Source organism: Solanum stenotomum, chromosome 12 (assembly GCF_019186545.1).
Source record: "Solanum stenotomum isolate F172 chromosome 12, ASM1918654v1, whole genome shotgun sequence".
Classification (NCBI taxonomy): domain Eukaryota; kingdom Viridiplantae; phylum Streptophyta; class Magnoliopsida; order Solanales; family Solanaceae; genus Solanum; species Solanum stenotomum.
The window spans coordinates 27,272,068-27,292,458 of record NC_064293.1 but is presented as its reverse complement, the minus strand read 5'-3'; the positions used below and the strand labels follow the sequence as shown (position 1 = coordinate 27,292,458).

Here is a 20,391-nt window from a genome sequence, read left to right as displayed (position 1 = left end):
CTTGACAAATGACACCTAACATCTTTGTATTTCGAGTAAATTGGGTGAGATTTTTCTATATTTTATATTCTCTTTTATATGTAGTGGATTGCTCATCTCCTGTTGCGATGTAGGTAGATTGACCGAACTGGATCTTTCGAGGTTTGTTTTGTTTAGCTTCAACATGACACTTGATTATTTCGATTCTATCATGAAAGACGGTGAAAGGACATAATCAATATGAAACCAAACTTATTTAACCAAGGAATATGAAAAAATTGGAAACCAGACACACCGTTTATATCGAAGAACAAAAGATACCCAAATACATAGATATATGAATAGCAGTTCAATTTACACGGAAATCTTGAAATTTACATGATTAAACAATAAGCTATAACTTTACATATTGAACTTATCAATCTTTATTACAAAGCTATTTGTTTGAATATTTAAGTTTCTTGAATGAAATGCTTACTAAAAATCATCATCCTGATTGTCTGAGGCAATAATTACACTTGTTTTTGCCTCTAAATCATCCAGATAATGTTGATAGATATATGATGTATATCCCCATAATCCCAATAACAATGAAAACACCTTCAATCCAATCATTCTATCTTTCAAGAACACCATTGCAAAAATTGGCACAATTGAAGTTCCCAAATTGATGACCACATTAGAGAACAAAGAAGATGCCTTAAAAACCAATCCAAATGATCCAAGAGCGTATAATTGCCAAGCAATAGCAGAACAAACTAAGTTTATAACATATGACGATTTCCCTGTTCTGAATTCTCCCATTTCCTTCTCCAAATTCCTCCAATTACCGCTCGCGAAAAGCCCAGTTAACGAAGCAATTGTTGGGTTTAGGATCTTTTTTCCCTTCCTATGTGGATAAATAAAAGTCTTATTAGCCTAGCCCACTTTAGCCCATAACCCAAAATATTATGTGGCATATATAAGGCTTATTTGGTCTTATTTTCAGAAACACAAGAGAGAAAAATCAAGAGAGTTTCGTTTTAGAGATTGAGAGAAAAAGAGAAAATCCCGTTTTTGCTTCTGAAAATTTTCTGCTCAGGCAGTCCGCTTCAGACAGAGTTTGCCGCTTCGTTAACCGTTGGATCGTGCTCAAATTTGAACTGGGAGTTCTCAGCATCTGGTTCTTGCAATTCAACGGTGGAGATCGGATTTGGAGGTCTGTAGCTTCTGATTTTGGGGGTGAACAGTAGCGCTTTTTTGGGTGAAATCTCTTCTTTAATTCTCTAGTTTTTGTGCAATCTTGATTTGTTGTTGCTCGTTGTTTGACACTTGTTTTGTGGCCAATTTTGGAAGAACAATTTTGTAACTCTTGGTGTTTATAGTGGAGCTTTTGGTCCTGTGGTTTTTTACTCTTCACATCGAAGGGTTTTCCACGTAAATCGTTGTGTCTTATGTGATTGAGTTATTCTTATCTTGTTGATTTCGTTTGATTGATATACTTGCTGTCCATTCTCCATATTGCTTGATTTGGTTTGTCTTCTCTTGGTTCAAATTGAAAGGGAAAGTTTAGATTTGGGTATTATTCCGCTGCTATCCTGTCTGACATTCTTGTTAGTGTCTTGTTTTTCCCAACAAAGTGGTATCAGAGCTTTGGTTATTGATTTATTGTTGATAATTGATTTGAGTGATGGAGGCAAATTCGTCGCGAAAAAACCTATGAAAATCGACATTTTCATGACTTCTTTTAACGTGCTATTTTTGAATACCTTTTGAAACGCGAGTTCTGTAAATGTGAACTGTAAAGCGTAACCTAGAGACCCGAAAGTAGTAGCTGCAAATCCGATTACCAGAGATTTCTGAGATATTTCTCTGCTATCTCCTGTCTCATTCTGGAAAATAACAGTAGAGGATGAAAAGGAGAGAAGGACGATGGAGTTGACTGTTGAGTATAATTGCAGTGATTTTTTATCCGCTGAGGAGGAAGGAGGTGATCGCGTTGAACGCCAATTGAGAACCGGCAATTAGAGAATAAGTAGAGGCAGGAAGGCACTGTACTCCAACTGTAAATGACATAGAGTTTACTACTTGAAATAAACCAAGGAAGATGTAAACTGAAGCGCGAACAAATATAGAAGGCTGGTGAATGGTTAGTTCATCTTCATTGTGATTTTTGGTTGAAGGATAGCAAATGAAAGGCAGGAGAATTGAGAATCCAGCAGTTTGTGCCAATGTAGCAATCCATCTGGTTTGGCCACCTTGTTCATAGTATACTCTACCCAACAGAGTGCCAGCTGCTTGACCACCAATAGTAAATAATGTGAAGATAAATATTTGAAGCCATAGTATGAATTTACTTGATTGAATATTGCTGTTATCTGCATTTTCAGATGACTCTGTTCTCTCTGCTTCTTCAACTGTCAAATGAAACAGGACAACATAAAAACAGAGAGATCTCAATCAAAATTGACTTCTAATTCTTGTCAATAAACAATTGTTCCTCGATCAAAAATATCACGTAAGGTGTGGTGGAACGGTTAAAATTCCTTCATTTTCTAAAGAGTAGGGTGATTCATCGGTTGGTTCATCCAAAAAGTTAGCTCACGAGGATTGCACAAATCCATATAAGGAGATCACTCGTTCATTCTCAACTTCCTAACACTCCTCTCAGACCTAACTGAAGCGTGAACACTTATAAATGGGGGTCCAACATCAGTGAACAACAAATCGGAAAGCCTTCTAAGTCTAGATTTGTCAAAATTGTTGTATCGGTTTTGCCTAATACGATTTACATCTTTCTGTGCAATTTGCGAGTTCAAAACAGGGTTTTTCTTTGATTGAAAGTGGCGAGTAGTTTGAAGAAGAAGTAAATAATATATGCACATGACAAACAGGCATACCATGCCTAATTTAACACTAAAAGTGACGAAGCCAAAAATTCAAAGTAAAAAGATTCAAAAACAAAAGAAATATTTTTCGCCTAGTATAATTTTTCGACAAAGAAGATTTATACACAGATGACAATAAATTGAGAAGAGGAGTAACTAACCAGTTAGATGCAGCAACTTTTCATGAGCTCCTTCTTCCATGCTAACGAACACCTTCCTTTACAAAGTTGGTATTCCGTTTTCTTCTTTTATTGTAGCAAAAACATAAAATGTTTATTAGTGCTATAAATTATACTATTGGTGCATTGACATTATGTTTATTATTAGTACTATAAAAATAAATAACTTATAGGAAAAACTACAGAAAATAGCAAACTATATCTCATATTAAAATAATATAGCTATAGTTAACTTTATTTATATTTTATGGTTATATTTAATTAATAAATAACAAATACAATTTCACACGCCTAAATTTTTTTCCCTCTTTTCACGCTTCCCTCTTTCCTACTCCCATTTTTTCAGCTTTCATTCCTTATCCCAAATCAAAGCTTTATCCTCAAATCACAAACATTACTCCTAAATTATATTATAGGTACATTGACATTTCCTTTTATACATTTGGCTCCCCTAACATATTCTATTGCTTTTATTTGTATAATAGGTGGATCGTGACTAAGATCTGTTCATTTTAATCAAAAAATAAATTTAATAAATCACACCCAATGTCTAATTGCAAGTGGTGCTCACCAGAGAGCAATCTCTTACCAAAATCCCCGCGTAATGTTATTTTCTCAATTATACATACATGGCATATAATATTTATATGAGGTTATGTGAGCTACTTCATAGGATGGGATGCAAACGGTCATATAAGATATCAAGTAGGATAGAGTATCTACTTATTTAGGGTCTCTTTAAATAAGCTTATAAAAAGTACCTTATAAGTAAAAATTTAAAAATAGTAGATGATCCTATTTTTTACTTTTGACTTATTTTTGAATTTTTTTAGCCTTAAAGTGGGTGCTTAAAAGCACTTTATAACATTTCCAAACACCAACATAATTAAAAGTCAAGAACACCTAAAAATAAATTAATCCAAATGGACACTTAATACCATATAATTTAAGTGTTTACTTATGCATATAAAAAATTGAAAGACATAAATTTTAGATAAAATCAAATTAAAATACATGTTTATATATTATGCCTAAATATATTGTATTATTATAAATTCATTAAATTGTGGATTGTCCATTTAATTTATTCAAGAATTAATTGAATTAATGTATGTATACTTCCAAGGTGATAAGAACTTTTTTGGATAACTATGTACCCCCCTCTGTTCCTAATTATTTGTCCACTTTTTATTTTTTAGTTGTCCATAATTACTTGTCCATTTTGAGAAATTAAGAAAGGACAAATTTTTCTACCTATTATACCCTCAATTAGTTACTTTGAAAAAGGTAGAACTTCTTGAAAATCGTAAGTTTTTAATTCATCAACTTCATAATTAATATGGATAAAATGATAAACTCACTCTATGTCAATTATTGTTTTCTTAATAGGTGTGTCAATTCAAAAGTAGACAAGTAACTAGGGACATAGGGAGTATCTACTAGTTTGGTGACCTTTGAGACTGATATCTCAACATTATAAATAAAGATATCATTCACCATTAGGAAGACACACTTGAATATGCTCTAAAAATTATAGTACTTCGCAAAAGAGTTGTAGCTGAAACATTTGTGAGCAAGAACAAGTTCTATTTATTTTTTCTTATTACACATTTATATTTTCAAAAGTTCCTCTTATACTAATAATTTATTTTAGTATGTATGTGTTATATGAAGAGGAAGTACATATTGGTTTGTTTTACTCTAACAATTTTATACATTGGTTATGATTATACTAACAAATCTTCGTTTAAGAAAATAATTGAAGAATAAAGAAGTAAATTTTAATTTTGATTTTCTAAGTGTTATTTATGAGAAACTTATTAATATTTATAATTACTAGAGGCGAGGAAACTCTCAAAGTCTTATTTGACTAAATTTTCTTCTATAATTCTTGATTTTTTTTAATGCTCATGGCCAACTTCTATTGATTTAGACTTATATGATATTTGATTGAAGAGTAAGACAATGGATTTAAGTCTCATCGCATCAAAATGATAAGACACCAGGTTAAAGTCCAGATGCACATAATGAAAAAATGTTTGAGGATAAGACGGTTGATTCAAGTTCTATCACACCTAGAGGGTAAGCCATCAATTTGAGTTTTGATGCACCAAGATGATAACATATTGGGTTCGAGTCTCATAGAATTATGGAACATGATATACCGTGAGTTTACGGTATTATTAATACATTTCACTTACAAGTTGTGTGTGTCTAGGGCCTTTTTATATTGGTTTTTATGTGTTTTATCATGTTTTACAGGAAAGGTGTTTAGGCGCGGAAGTTTAGAGACAGCTGAAGGAAATGCAGAAAAAGGCATCCACGGAGGTCATCTACAGACCGTAGGTCCATTCACGGTCCGTAGGTGATGACCGTAGATCAGCAGGCATGTGTTGAGGACAAATCAGGGAAATCTGACCAAGTGTGGAACCACGGTGCCCATTGACAGTCCGTAGATTGATCTACGTACCGTACTGTTAATCCGTAGAATGAGACTGCAAGGGTTCCAGTACCTGATTTTTGAAGATTCTAAGTATAGAGCTATGGAAAGGATTGACGGACCGTAGGTCGATCTACGGTCCGCGCTGCTGGTCCGTCGTTTGCTTCAGAGAAGTTGATTGGTAGATGCTGAAATATTTTCTAAGTCCCGAGTGACGGAAGGGACTTACGGACCGTAGATCCATCGATGGTCCGTAAGTCAGTCTCATGGATCGAAGACGCGTACCTGAACAAAACTTTCCTTAATTTGTTTCATTTTTTATTTAGGATTTGTTTTCTATAAATAGGACATGTAAACCTCGTTTTTGGGGGTTAGACACTATTATTCTATTTTTGCTTTGTAACTTTGGAGATTGATTTGCAACCCTAGCAATTATTGATTTCCCAAGTTCGTTTTGAAGATTTTGGCTTTGCAATTCAAGTTAATTTTCTGGGTTTATTATTCTCTTTACGTAAGTTCATGATTTCTCCATCTACAATTATGAATTGTGTTCTTGCTAATATGAGTAACTAAATCCACAACTAGGGTTGTGGGAACCATGATCAATTAACAAAGTATGAATAGTAAATAAGCAATTCTTGACTAGTATTTTGCATGCATTGATAATTCTTTCGTTTAGAAGTCTTTTTAACGGTGGCCAACGTTAGAACTCGCCTTGTTACTACTTGCCGGACCAAGGAGGTAATTAACAAGAAAAGAATTATCAACATAGATTTAGTGTGATACTATCTAATAGGCTAGTGTCGATTGGTGCGAAGTAATAACTAAGCCAAACATCGATTATGATGTCTAATATGAGGTAAAGGTAAGGGTTAGTAAATTATACACACGTAGCCGGACCAAGGTGCGGGGTGAAATTCTCTAGATGCCGGACCAAGGATTTAGAGATACCTAACTTATCACTTTGCATGTAATACACTAGAAAAGGATTGCTATTACTAGGATTACTGCGTTATGAGATTATGGGGAACACGTATACCCTAGTTATTTCTCTTATCTTGATAACAACCAAAGTTGAGTTTAATTATTGATTACAATATTACTTATTACTATTTGTTTTACACAAGCACAAACCCCCCTTTTTATTACCTGTTTCTGGAAATAATTTGACTAATCGAATATAGTTGTCGGTTAAAAGTAAAGTCTAAACCATTTTCCTCGTGGGATCGATCCCAACCTACAAGTTGGGTTCTTTACTTGATAACGATCGCTTATGCTTCTGAAAGGAGGTGTAATTTGAGCGTATCAGAACACGCCTTATATGGATAAGACATTGAGTTTCAGTCTCAATGCACCATAGTGATGATAAAATGATGACTAAGGAAAAACTAGTATATTTTTTATGGAGTGGTAAGTACTCCTTCATCATTAACCAAGAGGTTTCGGGTTCAAGCCCTCTTAGGTACGGAGTCGCCTTTGTTAGAGAGCACTTTACCACCCAATATGGAACTTTCAGACGCAAATCCGGATTTAGTCGGGCTCCAACGTGGGTAACCGAACACCGGGTGGAAAACCAAAAAAAGTATATTTTTTGTGAAAAGTCTTGAAACTCGTCCAATTGAATTTGCTCATTTCCCTCAATTGCTCCATTCTATGATACACATGTGGTTGCAGTGAATAATAAGTCTGAAAGATGACAAGTAATTGAATGTATGAATAAAATCATGAAGAGACAAAATTATAATAATAAGTCTTACACGACACGAATTCAGATTAATCAGTTTTCAATATGGATAGTTGAACACCGAATAAATAAATAAATAAATAAAAGTAAATTACCACCTAGACATTTCAGCTCAAGGGCACTTTCAATGGAGAAACCACTGTTTTCTTTTTATCAGTGATGAACTATGGTCTATAGACACCCAATTTTAAGTCATCGTCTGTCCCTTAAAGTTGTCCGCATAATTCACTTAGACATCTTATTTAAGACTTGTTCTAATTGAACACCTTCATTAATTAAAAAATATACCTATTGAACACTTTCTGACAATCAACTAAAAATAGAGAGTGAGTGACATACACTCGCAAATGACATGACACAATAACCAATAAAAAAAGACATGTGGCATTGACACATAATAACAATTAAAAAAAATAGAAAAAAAACTATATTTAGCCCAAAAAAAGGCAAATAAAAAGAAAAAACCTTTCTTCCTCATTTTTCTTTTCGCCAGAGCACTCACCCACCTCTTCTCCATAAGCACAAATCTATGGTAGCTAAAACTGCAAACATTCCGAGAATCATTACTCTCACTTTTCTTTTCTCTCAATTCATACAAGGATTCGTTCCACCCATACATCTACCCCCTCTCCTTTATCCTAAAATCCATCAACATTGTAGTGTCATTTCTCCCAATCTCAATTTCTTGTTCAAACGTCAACTCAGATCAATTCGTATATTTCTTTTCTTCTTCTATGTTGTGAGTTCTTTAGAGTTTGAATTCTTTAACAATTTTAAAGAAAATAATTTCAGATTCGTATTAGTCTTGCCGGAAATAAATGGAGTTTCGCCGAAATTGTTTTTGACATAATTTGATTTTTATTTTTTTGATGGAATTCTCTTTTAAACAAAAAAATCAAGGAAAAAAATGTTGAACCAAAACGAAGCGCAAGAAATCTTTTAAAATAGACTGGAGAAGACGAGTACTCTGATTCTCTGAAGAAGAACTAGTAAAGGGCGATGTTGTTTTTCTTTTTTGATTAAGAGATTATTAAACTCATGTCTACTATCGCCGCCGCAGCGACAACTGCCATCAATGTCGGGAAATGAACAAAGTCAAAAACAAAAGGAAAAACCTAACCAGAAGGTCAATTCCGATTAAGCCTAGACAATTGCTCGAAAACCAAAAATCTTTCTACCGCCATCTCCTTATTCGAATCCACCATTTCATAACCCTCAACGCCTTTCCAATAACCATTTCAACTCTTTTCTTTACATCTGCTCTAAATCTTTTTCAGACCCATCAGAAAAAAAAAAGATTATTATTATTATTAGTTATTTAATTAATGTATCCAGGTTTCAAAAACTTACAAAATTAACTAAAAAAATAAAAAATAAATAAAAATGGGATCTCTTCACGCGCCCAAGGGCAGTGAAGTACACTTATTCTTGCCACATAAGCATTTTGTGTTTAATAGGTATTCCTATATGTTTTAAACAATTTAAGTGTACAATAGGTATAAGTCTTGGTTGTGATATCTAAGTGAATTATGCGGACAACTTTAAGGGGACATAGATGACTTAAACCTTATATTTATAACTTATAGAAGCTCAAGAACAAAAGTTTGTTTTATTATACAGACGATTTATATCGGATATATTTTTGTTAAAAAGTACTTTATAAATATTTTCATCGTCTAACAAATGATGTATGAGTATTTACTCTTTCATTAAAAGTCTGAATTAATACAATCTTAAATTATTATTTTTCAATGTCAAAAATATCACATGGCTTTAAAAAATTGCTTCACTTATTTCTTAACTCCTCCAAACCTAACCGTTAAAAAAATTACTTCACACCAAAATTTTAAATCCTAATTTAATGTTTTTCTCATAAGAAAAAATAATTTGTTCAAAAAAATTCTTTTACCATGGTATAAAAAAACCCATAAAGAGAAATTTAAAAAGAAAGAAATCATTTATTAAAAATAACTTACTTAACAATTTCGTATATTGTAACTAGAAGCACAATTATCCAAAATATCTAAGAAATACATTGTCACAAGTCACAACTCATCATCAAAGAATATTATGCAAAAAATGAGTTGTTCTTTTTTCAATTAAAATTTCGAGTTTAAACTTTAAATATAAAAAATATTTATTCTACTGATTAAAATGTAAAAAAGGAGCCCTCCATTTTTGTTTGTTGCGTCTTTTTGTACATTTTGGTAGATAACAGTTGTCACACACCTAATTGTAGGTGCAGGCAGGGGGGCCGGGGATTGAATATTTAATTAAATTATACAAAAGACATATGATTCTATAATGGATATAATTAACGTTCTACTGAGTAAAATCTTTAAAATAGTTTATTTAAAAATATATATATTTAGAGTTCGTAGTGCATTGAAGCTAGTCTTAAAATGATGCAAAAATATGTGTCAACGTCTTAGTAAAAATATTACTCTCAATGACTAATGACTTTTTATGATATTTAGATAACGTTAAATAATAGTATAAAATAAAAATAAATAAATGGACATCAGTAAAATTAAAAGGGAAAAAAAGGTAAGAGATGAAATATAATAATCTTCCTTAGACATAGTTTATCTAATTATTCTTTATAGTTATAGTTTCATTTGTTATGCTAATTTTTGTTGGTATAATTTACTGTTTTTTAAAATAAATTACACAAATTGAATTTATAAAGTAACATATTATATACAATTAATTGTATTGTATACAAACTATTAATATAGATAAATAAGTAGTTGTATATAAGTGTTGAAATTATACAATTGATATGTATAAAGTATTATGGGTGATAATATACCCAAAAAAAATATACAACCAAAAATAAAAAAAATATTTGTATATACACGAACTCGTATATATATGCATAATATAACAACAAAATTATTAATACCTATACAAATAATATATACAAATAGAATTGATATAAATATATGAGATTCTTCGTAACAAATTTCATTAAATTAAAATCACAATTCATAATTATATGAAATTATAACTATATTAAATAATATACTAATAATATTTATCAATTCACCTAATTTATCCTAAAATTAATTAGTTCAACAAATATCAACAGAGAAAAGGACAGTACAACAGGAGGGGGGTCCCAAAGGACGAAATAATTGAATCTTTGAAAAGATACTGAAGTTTCTTTTTTGTTTTTTTTGTTTCAAAAGAGATTTTTAGGTCATTTTGGACAACGAAATAATTGAATCTGTGAAATGATCCGAAAGTTTCTTTTTTTCTTTTTTGGTTCAAAAAAGATTCTAAGGTCAATTTGGATATAGTTGAATCATGATTTAAAATTTAATTTGAATACGTAACTTGGATCTTTTATGGGGTTTTTTTTATATTAAAATCTTCTGGTTGTAAAAATTATTCAGATTTTTAAAATTTTTTTATATAATCCTATTAAATGACCAAATATTAATACATAAATAAGATATTAGAATATCATAAAATGATGCATTGATAAATAACATGTATGCATGTTTCTTCAATAAATAAGTGTTTATAATTGTAAACTTCCAAATATATAGTATTTTACTAAGATTCGCTAATCAACAAGAGTAGTTACTAGTTATTTTTTGATAGAATATTTTCACATGGTACAAATAATCTCTTCATATTGATCTTTTTTTTAAAAAAAATAATACACAAATTATTTTTATAAAATATAAATTTATAGGTTCGAGTTTTGTAATATAAGTAGAATTAAATGCACACTCAAACATTGATTTAAAATTATGACTTGACGTGACCAAACGCAAGTTTGATTGGTTACAAGTTGGTGCCATTTTTTGTTAATGGGGTGAAAGTTTGTTGTGTTGGTTGGGTGGTTGGTTGTGCGTGAGTTGTTTTATAAATAATAAGGGCATGCCATCTTGACAAATGACACCTAACATCTTTGTATTTTGAGTAAATTGAGTGAGATTTCTCCACATTTTGTATTCTTATTTACACATAGTAGATTGCTCATCTCCTCTTGTGATGTTGGTTGATTGATCGAACCACGTTAAATCTTTGTCTTTTGGTAATTTCTCGTTTATCTTCTTACTTACTATCTTTTGAAGTTTGCTTTGTTAGCTTCCACATGACACTTGATTATTTCGATCCTATCATGTAGATGGTGAGAGGACATAATCAATATGAAACCAAACTTATTTGACCACGAAATATGAAAAAATTGGAAACCAGACACACCCTTTATATCGAAGAACAAAAGATACCCAAATACATAGATATATGAATAGCAGTTCAATTTACACGGAAATCTTGAAATTTACATGATTAAATAATAAGCTATAACTTTACATATTGAACTTATCAATCTTTATTACAAAGCTAATTGTTTGAATATTTAAGTTTCTTGAATGAAAGGCATACTAAAAATCATCAACCTGATCATCTGAGGCCTTAATTTCACTTGTTTTGGCCTCTAAATCATCAAGATAATGTTGATATATATATGATGTGTATCCCCATAATCCCAATAACAATGAAAGCACCTTCAATCCAGTCATTCTATCTTTCATGAACACCATTGCAAAAATTGGCACAATTGAAGTTCCCAAATTGATGACCACATTAGAGAACAAAGAAGATGCCTTAAAAACCAATCCACATGATCCAAGAGCGTATAATTGCCAAGCAATAGCAGAACAAACTAAGTTTATAACATATGACGATTTCCCTGTTCTGTATTCTCCCATTTCCTTCTCCAAATTCCTCCAATTACCGCTCGCGAAAAGCCCCGTTAATGAAGCAATCGTCACGAAAAAACCTATGAAAAACGACATTTTCATCACTTCTTTTAACGTGCTACTTTTGAATACCTTTTGAAACGCGAGTTCTGTAAATGTGAACTGTAAAGCGTAACCTAGAGACCCGAAAGTAGTAGCTGCAAATCCGATTACNTCGCGAAAAGCCCCGTTAACGAAGCAATCGTCACGAAAAAACCTATGAAAAACGACATTTTCATGACTTCTTTTAACGTGCTATTTTTGAATACCTTTTGAAACGCGAGTTCTGTAAATGTGAACTGTAAAGCGTAACCTAGAGACCCGAAAGTAGTAGCTGCAAATCCGATTAGCAGAGATTTCTGAGATATTTCTCCGCTATCTCCTGTCTCATTCTGGAAAATAACAGCAGAGGATGAAAAGGAGAGAAGCACGATGGAGTTGAGTATAATTGCAGTGATTTTTTGTCCGTTGAGGAGGAAGGAGGTGATCGCGTTGAACGCCAATTGAGAACCAGCAATTAGGGAATAAGTCGAGGCAGGAAGGTACTGTACTCCAACTGTAAATGACATAGAGTTTACTACTTGAAATAAACCAAGGAAGATGTAAACTGAAGCGCGAACAATTATAGAAGGCCGGTGAATAGTTGGTTCTTGTTCATTGTGATTTTTGGTTGAAGGATAGCAAATGAAAGGCAGGAGAATAGAGAATCCAGCAGTTTGTGCCAATGTAGCAATCCATCTGGTTTGGCCACCTTGTTCATAGTATACTCTACCCAACAGAGTGCCAGCTGCTTGACCACCAATAGTAAAAAATGTGAAGATAAATATTTGAAGCCATAGTATAAATTTACTTGATTGAACACTGCTGTTATCTGCATTTTCAGATGACTCTGTTCCCTCTGCTTCTTCAACTGTCAAATGAAACAGGGTAACATAAAAACAGAGAGATCAAAATCATAATTGTGCCTCGCAATCTTAATGACTCAGTTGATTAACTAAATTTTCACCTTGTTGAGAGTTCGAATCCCAGGCAATATTATTTTCTCTTCTATCCATAAACTAAATCCTTTAAAATAAACTAAAAGAATAAAACTATGTACGCTAAGGTCGAATATATTACATCAGTATTTGGTGGAACCAACAATAATCAAACTTTTGGTACTGTTTACCTAACTTATGAGTTCTAAATTCATTTTTTAATAATAGAAAACAATGTTCTGTTCGATAGAGAGTGCAAAACATAATAAGTCAATTCTGGTGCAAGACACGGAATCAATAGCATATTTAGACTATTCATAAAGATAAGGAAATTTATTCACAAGTTCTTATCCAATAATACTTCAGAAATTGGGATAGATTTAGAGCAGGGACGGAGCTAGCAAGAGTCGAAGGGTTCATCAAGGGGTATTTCATAAGGGAGCTCAGAGATCGATTCCCCCTGTCACTCTAGATCTGTCAGTTTGTTGCATAGGTTTTGCTTACGGTTTACATCTTCTATGTGATTTCCTAGTTATTACACAAAAACGGATTTTACCGAAGAATTACAACATAGACTTTTCAGCTACTCCACGATGGGAATTTTCTTTGAATTAAAGTTCTAAAAATGGCGAGGAGTTAGAAGAAGAAGCAGAATGGTATATTCACATGAACAATAGTAACCAAAATCAGTGAAAGTTCCGTTTAACACGTGGCAAAACCAGGAATTCAAGCAAGGAGATTCAAAAAACACAAAAATTCTCATATCAAGGAATTTATATATATATATATATAATATAATTTTTCAACGAAACACACCTCCGACTCCGCCTCTGAACACAGATGTCAATAAATTGAGATAAGGAAGAAGAAGAGGAGAAAACTAACAAGTGAGATGCAGCAGCTTTTCATGTGCTCCTTCCATGCTAACACGCGCCATAAAATTTGGATAGCCGTTTTGATAACTTATAGAAGCACAATGTATAATTTATAAGTCCATCAACATTTTGCTCCACTAAATTATTCTATTGCTTTTATTAGCACCACTGGGTGTATCGTCACCGTGACTAGGGATGTTCACAGTTTGGATAAGAACCGATTCAAATCGAAAAATCAAACCAAATCGATAAAATAAAACCAATTTTATTTGGGTTTGATTTGGTTTGGTTTTAGATTTTTGAAAACCAGTAGTATTTGGTTTAGTTATGGTTTTATTCGAAAAATCCAAAGAAATAATCGAACCAAACCGATGAATTATATACATATATTTTATTAATATACATACTTAATATATTGTTTTTATAAACAATTTTAAAGATCTTATATATGTTTCCATTAAAATTTCTTTAAACTTTACCTATTGAAAGCAAGAATGCCCAAGGTGAAAACATTTTTCTTATTGATTTCATGTCTATGAGTGTCTATGACAATTCTTTGTGGAACTGAAAATGTTATTGTCTCTTCCTTCTAGGCAAATATAGTGAATTTTAAAACTTTATTGATAGTTAATTCAGTGGTCGAAAGTTCGGTAATTTAAGTCATTCTAACTATTTTTTGTCGAATTGTTGTCACTTTTTTCACATTTTGAATGAATTGTTTCTTTTATTTTTGTGTATGGTTAAAAACCGAATAACCGAACCAAACCAAACCGAAATTGATAACCACCAAACCAATAAATGTATATTATATTTGGTTTGGTTTGGTTTTGATAATTTTAAAATCGATTAAGTTGGTTTGATTTTGATTTTGATCAATAACCGATTCAAACTGACCCGTGAAAACCCCTAACCGTGACCATTCTTAATAAGGATGGCAATTGGACGGATTGAGTCAAATTTAGACAGGGTATAATGGGCCAAGATAACAAATAAGGCAACACAACAATTCAGTCCAAATTTGCTTATGTCAAAACGGGTCAGGTAATGAGTTATGAAACGGATCAAGATCCAACCCAGTCCATCTTTTTTACTAAGTTTTAATTGTATTGTTTGTGCTTCTTGAAATATTTTAGTATCTAATAAAATTATTTTTTCTTTACTATGGTTATATACAACATATCAAATAAAAAATACTTTGATTAGATTTCTCATAAATCAATTTGGGTTACATATCAAGTTTATCAATTCAATTTTTAATAGGTTGAAATGAGGTGAGCTAATAAATGAGTGGGTCACTTAAATGGGTTGGGTGAATTAAACTGTCAGATTTGACTTTGCCACCACTAATCCTCAATAAGAGTTGGAAAAACTACCTAATTACACAATCCTACCATATTTACTAATTCTTCTTATAATCTGAAATAATTACATTCTATATCACTAATTAATAGTTTCATACCAAATTTTAAGTCAGATACACTTAGATATATATTTTTTGCTACTAGATATACTGAAATAGGGAGAGGCGAATGAGAATAGGAAGAAGACAAGCGAGATTCGTATATTTATTTCAAATACATGTGAATCATTAGATATATGTATACGTATGTATTTGGGGTATCAGATACATAAAAAAAAGGCAAGCGAGATGGGAGGGAGGCGAGCGAGATTTGTTTATGTATCCCAAATACATGTGATTCATCCACTTGGATAGAAAGGATTTCATTGTCTTTCTTCTTCAAATTACGAGTTGAGATTTGAGAAGAGTGGATAGGAAAGGGTGATGGATGACGTAAAGGAAGGCTCTATTATGCACCAACGACGGCCCCTTCTTTTTACCTTTTCCGTGCCCTACCTCATTCCTTTGCTGGCTCTTGGAAACCAAATCAGAAAGATAATTGATCAAACGAGATCAGAAAAGAAGCTAGCGAACCTAGGATCAACACCAAGATAGGGACAAAAGGGAAAAGAACGATATTTGATGTGAACAGAAGCACGAAACCCTCCCCATTCTTTGAATTTTATCAATCATATGAAAAAGAAGACATTTTTTTTCCTAATATGATCAAAATTTATTTTTAACGTAAATTGTACATAATTTTGCCCTCATATATCCCGAGATACACGTATCTAAATGTATCTGAACACAACAAAAATTTATAAAAATCATAACATTACAAACTAACGTATATCTAAGTAATCAGCTCCTAAACTAATAAAATTTTGATAAGTTATAAGAGTGTGTGAAAATATCTATCTACTATGACTTTGATATCCGCGGTTAATTTCACATTTTACCTAATAAGTTTTCATTTTATTCCCAAAATGGAGGGAATATTTATATGCTAGGATGGAGTTTCTTTTTATTTTTATTGGTTTAGAAAGCATATAGGAAGAATAGATTTAATGAAAGACAAAAGTAAGTTGGGCAACAGTAAAGCATGTGGGGTACCAAAAAAAATGACATTCAACAACTACCAAATGAGGCAAGCCACTCATATGAATGTTGAGGAAAGGACAAATAAATTCATTAAATAAATATCAAATAAATTGGAGGGAGAAAACACAATAGCTCTCAAATATAAATACCATTTTAACATAATTAAAGTATTTAACACAAAAATATATAAAATTATTTCCTTGTTTAAATAATACTAACAGTATATGAATATTAATATTGTCTTTTTTGTAAATTGACATTCAAAATACTTTTTTCTTAAAACTGATCAAGTACGATATATTTGTCAAATATTAAAAAAACACTTTTCGAATAATTGGTCAAATAAATTGTTTTTTTTTTCAAAAGTACTTTACATTGAAAAAACTTTTTGATAAAATTATTTCTCAAAATAATTAATTTATAAAAAATTGGACAAACAGGTTCTACTACATGTTCTCCATTAGGTCCTTAAATATTCTCTGCCTTACACAAACTTAAAAGAATACTAAAGTGAATTTTATTTTAAAATATGTGTTTGTTTATAATATTTGAACAAATTTCAACTTCAATTTAAAGTTTTAATTTAAATTTCCAACTTCAATTGTACTAATTTTATGAAAAATTTCATCTGACTTTAAAAAAATACCTCATTCATTATTTTTACACCTTCAAATCCGACTCAAATGAAAAAAAAAAAAAAAAAACAATCCCTCAGTCATAAATGAATTTGGGTCGGATCTTAATAAAGGAGGAATTGTTTTTTTTTTTATACTTAGAGAGGGTCCTCACGAGTAAAAAAACAAGTGAGATAATTAACAAGCCTGATATTTTGCAAATTTTTTTAATAAATTACACGATTTTGGTTTATACAAGTAACATATTATATACAATTATTTGTATTGTATATAAACTATTAACATAGACAAATAAGTTATTGTATATGAGTGTTGAAATTATACAATTCGTTCGTATAAAGTATTGTGGGTGATAATATATCGAAAAAAATATATTTATATAAATACAAATACGTATAGATATACATAGTATAATAACAAAATTATTAATATGTATACAAATATAAAAATATATACAAATAGAATTTATATAAACACCTGAGATTCGTTATAACAAATTCCATTAAATTATAGCCACAATTCTTAATTATATAAAATTATAGCTATATTAAATAATATACTAATAATATTTGCCAATTTACGCAATTTTTCCTAAAATTAATTAGTTCAACAAATATATGAACAGAGAAAAGGACAGCACAACGTGCAGGGTCCCATAAGGATGAAATAATTGAATCTTTCAAAAGATCCTAAAGTTTCTTTTTTGTTTTTTGGTTCAAAATTGGACATAGGTGTAATTTGGATCTTTTATGATTTATTTCAATATAAAATTCTTTCGGTTGTGAAAATTATATAGTCTTATCAAATGAGCAAATTATAATTCATAAATAAGAAATTAAAATATCCTAAAACGACACATTGATAAATCGCATGTATGCATGTTCCTTTTATAAATAAATGTTTACAATTAAACTTCCAAATACGTATAATTTTACTAACATCCACAATCAATAATATTAGTAACTAGTTATTTTTTGATAGAATATTTTCACATGGTACAAACAATCTCCTCATATCGATCATAAGTCTTTTTTGAAAAAAAAATCAAAACAAATTATTTTTATAATATATAAATTTTAGGTCAAGTTTTATAGTATTTTTTTTATTAAAAAAATCACTATTTAAAATTCTGGATTATTCTTTTTTTTAGGAAATATGAAATTTAAATTTAATATGATTTTCATGAAAAATGCACGCTCAATAATTGATTTAAAATTATGACTTGGCGTGACCAAATGTAAATATTGATTTGTTGTGTTGATACTTGATTGGCTGTGCGTGAGTTGTTTTATAAATGATAATTGCATGTCATCTTGAGTCTTGAGAAATGACATGTAACGTATAAAATAAAAAGTCGTCCCTCAGTCTCTACCTAACAGAGTGCCAACTGTTTGGCCACCAAAGATAAAAAAAATGTGAAGCCATAGTATAAATTTACTTGATTGAAAACATAAAAACAGAGAGATCTCAATCAAAATTGACTTCAAATTCTTGTTGATAAGCAATTGTATCGGGATTCTAGTAACTCAATTGATTGACTATTTTAATTTTAATCATTTTAAATAAACGAAAAGAATAAAACTATATACTCTAAAGTTGAATATATAACATAAGCAGTTCTGCAGTTGGTGGCTTCAATAATAATCAAATTTTTGGGACTGTTTACCTAACTTATGAATATTAAATTCATTTTTCTATTCGATAGAGAGTGCAAAAAAAATACTAGTAAATTAATTCCGGGTAAGACACGGAATGACGAGCATATTTAAATGAATAAATTGAATATTTGGACTATCCATAAAGATAAGGAAATTAATTCAGAAGTTCTTATCCAATAATACTTCAGAAATTGGGATAGATTTAGAGCAAGGGACGGAGCTAGCAAGAGTCAAATGAAATTTAAACTCAAGTAAAGATTTCAATTTCATGATTTCTTGTAATTTATCTGTTAACAAAAAGGATAAATTTTTATTTATTAGACGATGAGATATATACATAATTTGTGAGATAATAAAAGTGTATATATATATATATATATGCGTTAGTTTTTTAAACGAAGAATATATATCTACTCTAAGGGTGTGTTTGGTATGAAGGAAAATATTTTTCGAAAAATGTTTTCCAATTTTCTCATGTTTAATTGGGTTAATTGTTTTGGAAAATGTCTTCCAATTAACTCATTTTCCTCAAATTGAAGGAAAATGCTTCCCTTCAAAACTTAGGGAAAACATTTTCCAAAACTCTCTTCCAACTACAAATTACAAATTTTTTTGTTGAACAAATCAATTTATTTTGTCCCTACCCTCAAACCAGCCCATCCTCCAAAAAAATAAAATAATTTAAAGCTTGTTTTTAAAAAATATTTTTAACTTCAATTTTTTTTTACCCCACTCTCACCCCTACCCCCAGCACCCTACCACCCCCCTCCAAAAAGAAAAATTAACGTAATTCATAATTATATAAAACTATAGTTATATTAAATAATATACTACTAGTATTATTTGCCAATTTACGTGATTTTTCCTAAAATTAATTAATTTAACAAATATATGAACAGAGTAAAGGACAGCACAACGTGAGGGTCCCAACGAATTAATTGAATCTTTGAAAAGATCCTAAAGTTTCTTTTTTGTTTTTTGGTTAAAAAAGATTCTAAAGTCAATTTGGACATAGATGAAATTTAATTTGAATATGTAATTGGGATCTTTTATGGGTTTTTTTTTAATATAAAAATCTTCAAGTTGCGAAAATTGTTCAAATTATCTAAAAAAATTATACGTCTTATCAAATGAACAATTATAATTCATAAATAAGATGGAGTATTAAAATATCCTAAATCGACTCATTGATAAATCACATGTATGCATGTTACTTTTATAAATAAATGTTTACAATTATAAACTTCCAAAGATGTATAATTTTACTAAAATCATCAAGTAGTAATTCGTTATTTTTTGATGAAATATTTTTACATGGTACAAACAATCTCTTCATATCAATTTTTTTGAAAAAAAGTTAAAATAAATTATTTAAAATTTTAAATTATATTTTTTTAGAAAATATGAAATTTAAATTTAGAATGATTATCATGAACTAAATGCAAACTCAAATATTGATTTAAAATTAGGAAAACTTTCGCAAATAGCCACTATAATAAGCTTATTATGCTCCATAACTATAGTTTGCATATTTATAGGTTGTAGCTACAGTTTAAGTTGTTTCATTTGTATAATTTACGAATAAATTTATATAATTCAATTAATTTTATATAAATTCAAAATAACGAATTTATATAATTACCAACCTTGATTTGTTGTGCCATCTTGACAAATGACATGTAACGTATAAAAAGTCGTCCCTTAGTCCCCACTTCTTGACTTCTTTTCATTTAGCTGGGACCGTGAGGATGAGGACTACAAACAGAGGCTAACTTTAAAAAAAAAAAAAAATCATGTGTATATATGTATACATATTTTGAAAATTTGATAGAAATTAAAA

The 20,391-nt window shown here is 30.5% G+C and overlaps 1 protein-coding gene across 2 annotated transcripts; it reads right to left on the bottom strand.

Annotated features, from left to right (window-relative positions):
- Positions 1 to 247: 247 nt before the first annotated feature.
- LOC125846541 (probable purine permease 10) lies at positions 248 to 13,959 on the bottom strand. Of its 2 annotated transcripts, XM_049526003.1 has the most exons (4): positions 13,829 to 13,958; positions 12,280 to 12,876; positions 11,733 to 12,103; positions 248 to 579 (listed from the first exon to the last, which is right to left on the bottom strand). In XM_049526003.1, exons 1-4 carry the CDS (start codon positions 13,878 to 13,880, stop codon positions 457 to 459), a joined length of 1,143 nt encoding a protein of 380 aa, XP_049381960.1. In that variant the 5' UTR covers positions 13,881 to 13,958; the 3' UTR covers positions 248 to 456. The 2 variants fall into 2 exon arrangements, with proteins under 2 accessions (XP_049381960.1, XP_049381961.1); XM_049526004.1 differs by lacking the exon at positions 248 to 579 and having other exon boundaries at positions 11,488 to 12,103; positions 13,829 to 13,959.
- Positions 13,960 to 20,391: the final 6,432 nt, after the last annotated feature.